This window comes from Herpailurus yagouaroundi, unplaced genomic scaffold (genome assembly GCF_014898765.1).
Source record: "Herpailurus yagouaroundi ecotype Mexico unplaced genomic scaffold, PumYag 180, whole genome shotgun sequence".
Classification (NCBI taxonomy): Eukaryota; Metazoa; Chordata; class Mammalia; order Carnivora; family Felidae; genus Herpailurus; species Herpailurus yagouaroundi.
Genome location: NW_024412411.1, coordinates 5,093,310 through 5,105,729, shown reverse-complemented (window position 1 = coordinate 5,105,729; position 12,420 = coordinate 5,093,310). Strand labels below are relative to the sequence as shown.

The window sequence follows — 12,420 nt, the reverse complement described above, 5'->3', positions numbered from 1 at the left end:
AGGAGTGCCGGAGGCCAAGAAGCTCTGAGGGCACCTTTCCCAGGGGCTCTCAAATCTTCCCCCCAGGTGGTTACAGACGAGCCACCCGGGGCCTGGACACCGCATCCTCTGTCTCCCTTGTCTCTGCCTCTCGGTGCACCAGGGCCTCAGCCCATGTTCACTAGTCAGAGGCCCTGCAGTCAAACTGCCCATCCCACCCATATCTCATGCTTCCGTTTATGCTGTTCCCTGTACCTGAATGCTCTGGCCTGCCTTGCTAATGCCTTTTCATCTTTCAATATCCAGACTAAATGTTACCTCTTCTAGAAAGCCTTCGCTGACTCAAGATGGTTTAGCTGCCCCACCCTCACCATCAGGCCTCCACAGTTCCCCATGCCTCCTTCCCCATCACTGTGTGCATCACAGTGCACTGTCATCTTGTGTACATCCCCATCAAAGGCAGGGACCAGGACAGACCGACCCGTGCGTAGTACAGAGCCTGACACACAGAAGGCATTCCATCAGTAAACCAAAAGGTCCACACGCCAAGTCCCCACCATGGCACAGCCCTCCTGGATGCATCAGAGCAGGGAAGGTGCCACTCTCCAGTGGTGGGAGCCTGCTGTGTATGTCACACAGGATGAATGACAAGGATGAACTGGAGTTCGTTACGAGTTGCTTTGCAAAGGACTTTCTGCTTATGTTCACTCAAACCCTCACACTCTTGAGTGTTTGAGATTTTTGATGCTATTTTCCGTATGGGGTAGTGAGATCCCCAGAGGGTGAGTGGGCCATCCGGCCATATCCCAGAGGGGAGCTAGGGCTGGCATCCTGGACCTCTGGCTTCTAAGGCTCTGGAAATGATAAGGGGGACCATGAGGAGCCCAGGTCCCCCCACTTGGCACTCCTCCCTGGAGCCAGCTCCTCATGAGACTGAGGGTATCTCCACAGCAGGGAACAGCTGCAGCCCCAGCACCCAGCAGGCACAGAGGCAGCTGGAAGAAGGACTGAGGAATCACACTGAAGCTAAAAGCAGCGCTTCCTCCCAAGAGGAATAGGGCAGCTCTCAGGAGGGCGGAGGTTCCATTAATGATTCACTCATTGAACAAATATTTACTGAGCACCTACTACATACACGATACTAAATGCAAGGGACACAATGCTGACAAAGACAAGGTCCCTGCTCCAGAGGGGCTGACAACCTTATGGGGGAGACAATTACCTAAACAGATAAGGACACATGATAATTTAGGTAACGATAAGAGCTATAAACAATAAAACAAGTTGTGGCAACTAGGGGGCAGTTTTACACATGGCATGGTCAGAAAAGGTCTCTGAGAGGAGACTAAAGGATCTGAAGCAGCCATGCAAAGATCTGAACAGAAGAGCAGCACATGCAAAGGGCCTGAGGTAGGACAGAACTAGTGGGAATGCTGGAGGAACAGGAAGACCACTGGCAGTTCTGGAGCACAGCATGGCAGGAGATGATGTTTTAAGGTGGTGGGGGCTTCATGACCTCATGGAAGAGTTTTGAAGGTTTGATGTATGATGAGGGGCAACTGGCAGATCATCAGAGCTCTGGGGGCCTGTGATGTCTCTATCCATCAGGCAGCTGGGGGTGTTTCCTCCAAAAGCTTGGGAAGAGGGGATCTACCACCCCATCATGGAGACTGGGAGCAACTTTTACTCCTTCAGGAAACTGCTGAGGGTCTTCAATAGCCAGAACCCTGTGCTCAGCCCCTCACCACCTCTCTCTTGGTTAAGGAGGCAAATCACAGACTGGGAAATGCATCTAGATTCCAGGCCTCGCTTTGATAACTCTGAACCAGTCCCTTTTCTCTGGGGCCCTCAGTATCCCACAGGTAACTTGAAGGCTGGACCAGACCCAGCACGAACAGATAGCTTTGATTTTATGACTCAAGTATTTGCTGCTGAATTTGAGGTGGGAGGATGGAGGTGGAGCAGGATTTCCACACTGGCTACTGAGTCACTCAACCTGCCAAGAAAATATCACTCTTGGCCCTCCTTTCCCAGCACACAAGAGCCCTTGGCAGCACAGAGGGCCCCCAAAGTGGCCTCTGTGCTGTTAGGGAAGTGGTACAGGGGAGAAAGACATCTACAAAGAACCAGGGGAGAGGGGAACAGGAGAGTGCCATTCTTCTCCTATGATTCAGGATTGGGTTAGGGGACTGTCAACCCTCAGTTCCAGAGTTAGCCAACAACCTAACCTCCTAGTTTCACTCCCTACCGAGCTCCTGCTTGCATACCCCCGGTAATGGGGAGTTCGATCCTTACCCACACCAAGTCTTTTACAGTCCTCAACAGCTATTAGAAAGGATTCCTCCATCATATCAGAACCTGCCCCCTGTAATCCTACCCCTGTTCCTGGTCTTGCTTTTTGGAGGCACATCGAACAAACAAATCAGCTCGGAATTTTACTAGAGTTGCCACGATTTTGTGCTGGGTCCTGTGCTAAACCCTGAGGATATAGGCAGTGCCCGCGGGTTCTGTCCCGAAGAGCCTCTGGTCCAGGGGCAAAGGCAGGAATGCACATGTGACTAACTCAGCCTCCACCCCAGGCACAGGATAGTCCTTCAGAGATTAGAAATTACCAACACAGACCCCCGCCTCCCCCAACAGACACCCACCTACCCATGCTCCCACAGCTGGCTTTCTCTTTTGGCCAACAAACCAGTTACCAAGGTATCGACTTCAATCTCTCACCCAACGCAGGACTTCCTTTCACAGAATCCATGGTCTCTCCTTGACTATCGCCACTGACCAGGTGTTCGCCACCTCACAATGGTGGCAACTTATCCAGAGAGGCAAACCAGGCCACTGGGGAGTGTCTTCCAAGACCAAGGATGTAGAAAGCCATCTAATGAAGATGCCCAGATAACATAGCATTTGCTTCAGCACCCTCCCCTACCCCACCCAGCCTTTCACCAAAGCAGGTCCAGAGAGCTACCACGTGACTGGTTTGCATTTCATACCAGCCCTTGCTACATCCCATGATGGAATTCCTTGCAGCCAGTTAAAAAAAAGGGAGTGTGTGTGGGGGGGGGGGGGTGGGGAACAAGTTTTAAAGATCTGAAAACAACATGGGGATATTAAATGAGTTGGTCACTTTTATTGACTACAAGTCCTCCTGAAGTACAGGTGCTAGGTCAAAAACATGAGAGTCAACAACTCCTAGAAGGATGCAGCTCACAGCCAGTGGACAGCAGAAGTGAGGGAAGGGGATCTCCGGGAAGGACTGCCCTAGAGAGCATCCTTATCCCATCCCCTGGAGACAAAAGCATTTTTATTTTTTATTTATTTTTTTTTTTAATTTTTTTTTCAACGTTTATTTATATTTATTTTTGCGACAGAGAGAGACAGAGCATGAACGGGGGAGGGGCAGAGAGAGAGGGAGACACAGAATCGGAAACAGGCTCCAGGCTCTGAGCCATCAGCCCAGAGCCCCACGCGGGGCTCGAACTCACGGACCGCGAGATCGTGACCTGGATGAAGTCGGACGCTTAACCGACTGCGCCACCCAGGCGCCCCGACAAAAGCATTTTTAAAAGCATGAACATGGGTAAGTCCCTTCCTTCCCCTGACATGGGCATCAAAGGGCAGAGTGAACAGAAAAGCACTCTTAAGTGAGAGAAGAGGCTGTCATAGGCTATTGGGCTGGATGCACGGAGCAGGCTGCTTGCCCCCAAAATGGCAACAAAGCTCAGTACCTTTCCAAGGGCAATGCCAATGCCCAGGACATAGTTAAACCGTGATGCAGTGCTGGGGTGGGTTACTTTGCAGCTACTAGAAGATTATAAGTGATTCTGAGGAACAGAGGAACTACTCAGAGAAAATAGGATTTAGAACTATATCTGCAGGATGCCCTCAACTTTATATAATGTGTATAAATAAAATCATAAAGGAATATACTCAAAGAGCAATAGGAAGCCATTTTTGGATAGTTGATTGGCCAGCCATTGTTATTTTGTTCCCGTTTTTCTCTAGTTTTCAAAATCCCAATAACTAGTAAGTTTTATTTTCGTAATGAAGGTGGGCAGGGTAGGTGATTGTCAGTTACCGAAGGGAAAAAAAACGCTAAGTAGGAGAGGTTCAGCAAACAGATTAAAGCTTTAGGCGGAGGGAGGGAAACTTCAGAACACACAGACCCAGGACAGCAGTGATCACTTCCCAGGGTCCCTCTTGGCCAAGGCGTCTGTTAAGGAAACCTCCGGAAGGTATATCTTTTCCCATCAATTTCTCCAGCTATAAGTGAATATATATATTCACCAAGGGCCTCAGCTCCACGCTGGTGGAACAGGAACATGGGCCACATGGAGGGTACCCAGGGTCCCCCCACCCCACCTTCTCAGGGTGCCAGGCTCAGTCACTGCTGAGTGGGCTCCTGAGACTGGCTGGAGGATGGCAGTAGGGCAGGGTACAGTGTGGGCACACCTGTCCCAGCCAGGCATGTTCCCAGTCTGGTGGCTATTTCAGAAGATTGCAAAACCTTGCCACTCGGCCCCATCCAGTCTCTCATAGCATGCTCCACCCGGTGAGGAGAGAGGGGAGGGAACTCGCAGGGGCCACAGACAGTGCTGGGGGTTGGGGAGGAGTTGTTAAATATCAACCTCATCTCACAGATGGGGAACACAAGCTGGGGGTGGGGGTGGGGGGTGGAAAGTGATGTAACAGGGGTTTCAAAACTTGATAAGTGCCAGAGTGAAGAATGAACTCAGACTACCATGCCGCCTGCATCTGACTAGGTCACCGGGATCCTTCCTTCTTCCCCGACCTAGGTGCGCTGCTGGGAGGGGGCGGCAAGCTTTGGAAAAGAAAAGAGAAAAGGGGTCGGGGACCTCAACCCGCACACTGGCCAGTCCTCCAGCAAGGTACCCTCGTTATAAGAACACACTCCTGCCTGCCTCCCAGCCCTCGTCACATCCTTTCCCGAAAACCCGCGTGCAGCTTCCCAGCCCGGAATGGAAGCCGCCGAGGCCCTGCAGACCCCCGGGGCGGCGACGGCTCGTCTCCCAGACCCCTGTCCCACCGGCGGCCCCGCTCACCTCGCAGGACCCCGGAGTAGGCGGCTATGAGGGTCTTCATGCTGAAGCCGCTGCAGCTCACGGCCCCGCGGGAAGCCGGCTCGCCCTACGCCCCTGGCCCATGCCCCGGCCTCCGGGGCCAGGGCTTCGCGCCGAGCTCGGGGGGCCGGCCGGGGGACGGCGCCGACGCGGGGAGCTGGGGACGCACCGCCCGTCGCGGCCCGAGCAGCTGCCGAAAGCGGGCCGTCGGTGGCGGCCACTGCGCTCGGCGCTCGGAGCGCGGCGCTTTATCACCTCACAACGGGGGCGGCCCGACGCGGGCTGGGGCGGGGCCTGCCGTTCCACCCGGCCCGCCCTTCGTCCTCCGGGAGCGGGAGCGGGAGCGCGCGGCGGCGCGGGAGGGCGCGGGAGGGCGCGGGCTCCGGGGCTCTCGCGCGACGCGCGCCCCCGCCGTGCTGCCGCTCCCGGCTCCCTCCGCCGCCGTCCCGCGGGCACCCGTGGCTGCTGGGCCCGGACGCCGAGCTCGTGCAGCCCGCCGAGCGCCTTAGCGGGTGGTACCTGCCCGAGGCCGGGCCTGCGCTTGGCTAAGATGCTAAGGTCCCGCCTCGCGTCGCTGGTGCCGGGATTCGTTAGGTTAGGCCTGGGCTCCCAAGCCACCCAAGCGGCCTCTACCTTTCCATCTGGTTATCAAGACACACCACGGAGCGTCTGTACACTGCGGGGTGCTGGGGACCCAGCCCAGCCCGCCCGGTCCCTGCCCGGGGCCGTGGCATGTCACGTTGGTGAAGGGTCGGGGTCGGGGGCGCCTGAAACAGCCACTCACAGGTGCTGACGGCAGTTGCAGGCACAGGACCCCGAGGAGAGAGGGCCCCCCACCCCCCACCTCGGCTGGGGTTGGATGCACTTCCCGGAGAGGTGAGCGCACTGCAGTTTCAGTCTGGTTCTGGCCCTGCCCTCCGTGGACCTCAGTTTCCATATCTGTCAAGTGAGAACAATAATTTTTGTGAAATGCTTTGAGAACTAAATGAGGTAAGGTACAAAACCAAAAAAAAAAAAAAAAAAAAGCCTAGCATAGTGCCAGACACATGTTCCAAAATTATTTTCATTGCCCGTCGATGAGTAGTTTTGTAGATGGAGTCTGTCGGGGCAAGGAAGAGAGACGGATGGAATGTCTTAAACTAGGAAGGTTGACAGGAGACGACATTGCCCCTGGGCTACTGGACCGGAGATGATCAGTACGTTTCTGCCGGGCTGAGAGGAAGGAGAAGGGCATTTGGGCAGAGGCCACAGCACGGGAAAAGGCCTGGAGATGGGAACCCTGAGTGCCCTGGTGTGGCTGGAAGAGAGATGCAGGTCGGGGAGGAGTAGGAGATGAGGCTGGAGAGGTAGACAGGGGCCAGATCTGAAGGGCCTTGTAATCCGGCCAAGAAACTTGGACTTCATCCTGTGGGGCATGGACCAAAGGAGGGGTGTGAAGAGCAGGGCACCTTGATTAGATTGGAGGTGGGCTGGCAGTGTGCAGATGGGGGCTTGGGGAACAGGGCAATAAAACGTGTCTCCAATTTGGGCCCTTCACAGACATGTGGAAACATCCAGCAGAGGATACAGAGGCAAGTCCAGCGGCTGAGAGGGGCAGCCTCTTTGCTTCTGAGCCAACTCACAGAGTGAGGACTCCCTCCTGTAGGCCCCCAGCTGCTCACCCATCCCTGCTACTTAAGCAGCTTGGTCCAGACTGGTTTTGGATGGAAAACCAGACCCAGAACTGGAGTAGTCCAGGGAGAAAGTTTCTTGGCAGTCTTCTTTGTCCTGGGACCGTTGTCTCCTGCAAGAGGTGAGCATGGGGGACCCACACCAGGCACTGACTTCTCCTGGCCCCCTCCCCACACATCCTAACATCCTCACATTCCTGTCTGGAATGGTCTGCCTTGTTCCTCCTGCAGGTATGTGAGCAGGATGGCTCTGGGACCTGAGTCCCTTTTCCTTTATCTTCTCCCTATCCAAGCCCATGGGTGCTTTGGCCAAACCAGGGATAGAGAGGCCAAGTCAAGCTGCCAAGCAGGACTTGACCAGGGTGGGCTTCACCAAAGGTGGCACGTTCCAGCCCGTCCCGCTCAGTCACCAGTGTTGTGTTGCCATTGGGAATTCTGGGTGCGGCTTTGTAGCTTGTGGGGGGTTAGACACTTGCATGTCAGAGACTCCTTCCAGTGACAGCAACCTTCACCCTTCCACTGCACACAGCCAGCCTGCAAGGCCCAGGGGACACTTCCCCTAAGGGAGGCACAGGGCAAAAGGCAAAAGGCAAAAGGCAAAAAAAAAAAAAAAAACCCAACAAAAAAAACATTTACCAAGCACCTGCTCCATGCCAGGCCCTGCATGGCCTGTGTGCACTTACCCAATCCTCACAGCTGCCCTGCAAGGGGTGCTTATCACCCCCGTTTGCAAATGAGGTACAGAGAGTTAAAGTGATTTGTCCAGGATCACAAAGTGAGGAAGTAGTATTAAGCTGGGATTTCTATTCAAGCCTTCCTGAACCTCAGAGCCCGTGTGCTTTCCCTAACACATGAAGACTGGGGAGAGGGACCAGCCCAGACACTGGAACTACTTGACAGAAGCAAATGCCCATTTATTACTTTCTTTACACTGCCCCAGCCCGCAGCCCTGTGAGATTCTTCCCCTTGCACAGTCAGGAAAACCGAAGCTCAGAGAATCGAAGAGTTTGCCAGATGTCAGTGTTGGGGCTGGGGTTTGAACCAGTTCTCATGCCCGAGGCTAGGGCTTGTCCGGGTCAAACTCATTCCCAGTGCTCAGCTCCCTTGGAGAGTGGACGAGGAGAGCCTGACATGGTCCTGTGGTCCAGAAACTCACCCACCTCCTCCTTCCTCATCCAGGAATTTGCCTGGCAGGGCGGCTTTGTGGCAGGGCTGCACCCCTCCTGGGACTGCTTCCCTCCCCTTTCAAGCCCCCAAATGTCCTCCTCCTGAGTGACTTCACCACATGCTGCTTGGTCATCCAGAGCCAGATGGTATACAGTGTTGGGTGCCAGGCTCAGGAGTCTGGACTTTATCCTCAGAGCAATACGGAACCATAAAGGGTTTTAGCAGGGGTGACAAATGGTCAGTTTTGTGCTCTAGAAAGATAATTGTCCAAACAAGAACACTTTCAGCTGTCACCTCCGTGGCATCCTTCCTTTTTACCTATGGCCTGTGTTAAGCAGGGTCCCTGCAGGAGACAGCGTATCTGTACTTGGGTAACTTGAGGAAATTTTAATACAGAAATTTTGCAACAATGTCAGCAGGGTGTGCAGCTAAGCTCAAGGGTTGACACAGTACCCCAAGGCTGGTAACACTGTAGGGACATGTGGCCTGAAGGTCCAAAGAGAGGAAGCCAGTCAGAGTGAGAGCTGGGTAGAGAGGGCCACCTGATAGAAGCCCCGGCCTTCATTGAAGGGGCACAGACAAACCCTGGTGACCTGGCAGAGTCACCCTCTGTCCCTCCCTCTAGTCTTCTGCCGGGCTTCCCACTAGCCAGAGGGTGAGGGAGCCCGATGATGCAGTCCATACAGAGAATTCAGGAAATGTGCAGGATGAAGGTAGAGAGTGGGTCTGGGAGGGTAAATGGAAGGTGTGTAACACATGGCCTCAGAGGACCCTTTCTCAGCTCTGTGTCCCCATCAGACCCCTGGCTTCTCTCTTTCAGAGCACCTGTACCCTTGATACTTACACACCTGATTTGCGCAGGAGAGGCTACTTGAGGGCAAAGGTGGAATCAGAGGGCTCTCTGTGACCCAGTGCCCAACGCTGGGCCTGGTCCACAGAAGGGATTTGGGTAATACTAGATAGCAAGAAAGGAAGGAAGAAGAGAAGGAAAGGAAAGGTGGGGGACAATGAGTATGACACAGCCTGCACCAGAGTGATAGCAGGGCCAAAGAGAAGAACGGAAAGTTGGAGAAATGCTGCTGCCTTAGAATCTCTAGGATTTGGTGACATGGACCTAGGGCAGAAGGCACAAAGGGATGATTGAAGAGGACTTCAGGTTTCAACCCTCCCAGCTCTAAGGCCAGGCATGGCGGGGGGGGGGGGGGGTGGCGGGCGGAGGACGGTGAGGGACTGGTTAGTAGCCTTTGGCCCTATCCTGGGTGACAGGCCTGACCAGCTGGAGAGAAGCAGGGCTGAGACCCTTGGGAACAGGCCAGCAGAACAGCCCCGGCCCCATTTTAGAATACTCTGTTGCAATATGTACCGAAAGTCCCCCTTGCATCATTCTGTCTGCAAGTTTCTTACTCAATTTCTCCTAAGACCGTTCCCCTGCAGGGAAAGGGGGCAAACCTTATGTTGCCCAGAGAGCTCCTCATGCATTCTGTCTGCCCCCTGCATCTGCCTCCCCTTCCTGAAACCCTCCTAGCCCCGTGCTGGGCTGGGGGTGCAGCCCCTGATCTCCAGGAAACTGCATTCTGACTGAAGAAGCAGACATGTTATAAAAAACAATTACTATGTGTGATGATGGATGTTAACTAGACTTACTGTGGTGATCATTGTGCAATATACACATCTATTGAATCATCTTGTACACCTGAAACTAATGTTATATCTCCATTATGTTTTTAAAAAGACCATTACTATTCAGCAGTTGTTTCCCCAGCTTTCTTTAGCAGTAACACTCCTTCAAACCCAGCCTTGTTCAGAAGCCTGTGAGGTACGGGCACAGATGATGGGGGCCACTCTGGTTTGGCAGGGGTGGCCCCAGGACTCCACATGGTCAGCCTCTTACTCAGGCAGCCTCTGCACCCCAGTCTCCAGGGCTCTGGGGACACAGCTGGAAGCTCTCTCAGTGCGGCGTAGTGAGTGCTGGGACCAGGGATGGTGAGGCCCATGTTCCCCACGCCAGAAGCAAAGTGCCAGGCCCTAGAGAGCCGGTCACATCCATCTCACCAAGCAGGGGCTCAGGACAGGTCTGTTAATGGATCATTTTTATAATAATTATGCTAAGTATTTGTGGACAAGTCACTTCTCCTAATCCATATGCACTGAATAAGCCCTGACCTTGCCGACTGCTAATGTTGCTCATGGGGTTTGAACCCCAGTTTCCCTGTGCTCCATCCAAATGGGAATAGAAGTACCTCCTTCCTAGGATTGCAAGGACTAAAGTAATGAATGGAAAGTGCCCAGCACAGGGCCTGGCATTTGACAGGATTTGCAGTATTTGACAGATGTTGTTATCCATAGAAGTATTATGATCGACAATAAGAATCAGGAGGACAGGTTCACCTGGAAGTGTGGCAACTGTCCTAGAACCTATGAACAAAGATAATGGAGGAGGGGAGAGTAAGATTCCCAGAGAAACCTGTGAGACTAGAGGACACTAGAAAAGACAAGCATCTCCGCATGAACCAAAGCTCTCAACGGAAAACCACAATGAGAGCAAGGATTCTGGAAGGTGCAGAGGCCCAGTCAAAGGAGACCGGAAATATTGTGTGATGATAGTGTTCAGCTGGAGAAGCACTGGGAGACTGGAGGGCAGCTCGAGCAGTTTTGATTTTTCTAAAAGGAGAAACAGCAGGTGTCATGAACCATAACAGGCAGTAACCGGTGCTAAACTTTAATGAGCATTTACTACTTGCCAGCTACTATTCTAGCTACTTTACCTGTGTGGATTTGTTTAAGCCTCATGACAGCCCTTTGGAGGAAATACTACTATAATTAGCCCCATTTTACAGATGAAGAAATTTAGACACAAAGGGGTTAAAAAATTTTTTGTCCAGGGTCACACAGCTAATGAGTGGCAGAAGCAGGATTGAAACTCAGGTAGCCTAGGAGTGCCTGGGTGGCTCAGTCGGTTAAATGTCCGACTTTAGCTCAGGTCATGATCTCGTAGTTCGTGGGTTCGAGCCCTGCATTGGGCTCTGTGCTGACAGCTCAGAGCCTGGAACCTGCTTCAGACTCTGTGTTTCCCTCTCTATCTTCTCTTCCCCAGCTCACACTCTGTCTGTCTCTCTCTCAGAAATAAACATTAAAAAAATTTTTAAACTCAAGTAGTCTGATTCCAGAGCCTAGGCTCTATAATAGCTGAAAACTCCTGGCCAATTACCAGGTCAACAGAATAAACTGCATATTTTAAGGGCTGTTTGGGGGGTGCCTGGGTGGCTCAGTCGGTTAAGTGTCTGACTCTTGATTTTGGCTCAGGTCATAATCTTGTGGTTCATGGGTTTGAGCTCCATGTCAGGCTCTGTGCTGACAGCACGGAGCCTGCTTGGGATTCTCTCCCTCTCTCTCTGCTCCTACCCTGTGCTCTCACTCTCTCTCTCTCTCTGTCTCTTTCTGTCTCTCTCTCCAAAATAAATAAATAAACTTTAAAAAAAAGATTAGAAAAAATAAAGGCTGTTTGGTGGCCCTTGAGAAAAGGAAACATTGGTTATCAGGAGAGGTTGTTGAGTCACCAAGAGAGAGTGGTATTAATGTGCCAGTTCCCTTTCCAATGGCCTTGCTAGATTTCCAAGCTGGCCTAGGCCCAGGCCCAAGGAATCAGCATAGTTGAGTATGTAGGGTGGCGAGCAGGCAAGCACGGGCCCTGCTAGGGAGAAATAGCTGTCTCACATGGAAGCTCATCCTAGAGTGAGGCTTCCTGGTGACTGTAGGCTCCACTCCCAGCCCGGCCTTGTGGGGATTTTTAAATCAGCAACCTATATGAGGATTTTGACATGAAGCGTGCCAGAGACACAAAGAAGGACAGGAAAACAAATATTTTAGATGAGCTAACCAAGATTAGATGACCCTGAAAGCCTTCAGAAGAGTGTTGAATCCCTCTTTCTAAGAAATATAGAGTCAGGCATTGGCTAGATGTGTTTCAGCCTCTTTCTTTAGTATGCTGGGCCTGCCCCAGGTTTTGGGTATGATGGGTCATGAAACTGAGTCGGGTTGAAATATTTTATTAGGCTGACCCTCTGTGGAAGAATGCATATGTAGAAACATACTTACAGACACCTCTACCCTCAGTAAGCAGGACAAATTCTCTCTCTCTGCTGGGCCATGCCACCTTCCTTTGCAGACACCTATACTGGCCTCTTCATTGGTCCCTGGTCTCCATCCTTGTGCTCCACACTGATCCCCAGAGTGATCTTTGGAACATGCAATCCAGCCATTCTCGTGTGTGGCTCCCATAGCTTTAGGATGAGACCCAAGCTCCCTAACATGGCATTCAAGGCCTCATGTGATCTTGTCCCCGCTACACTCTCCAGTCTCCCTTCATCCCTCTGTCTGATATGGATCCAGCTCTCTGGTCACATCAGGTCACTGTCTATGTCCTGGAATGTACTTTCTTCCCCTGGGTCTTTGCTCACACTATGCTCTCGAACTGAAGTGCCCTTGAACTGAAGTGCCCTTCTCCCTTCTTCAACTGAAAAGCC

At 52.6% G+C, this 12,420-nt stretch overlaps 1 protein-coding gene across 1 annotated transcript in view; it reads right to left on the bottom strand.

Annotated features, from left to right (window-relative positions):
• The window catches only part of DGAT2 (diacylglycerol O-acyltransferase 2), a 31,937-nt gene extending 26,666 nt beyond the window's left edge, over window positions 1–5,271 (bottom strand). The window contains exon 1 of the mRNA XM_040489396.1: window positions 5,043–5,271. Coding sequence (XP_040345330.1) covers window positions 5,043–5,082 — 40 coding nt within the window. The 5' untranslated portion in view covers window positions 5,083–5,271. The remainder of the gene's footprint in view (window positions 1–5,042) is intronic.
• Between the last annotated feature and the right edge of the window lie 7,149 nt (window positions 5,272–12,420).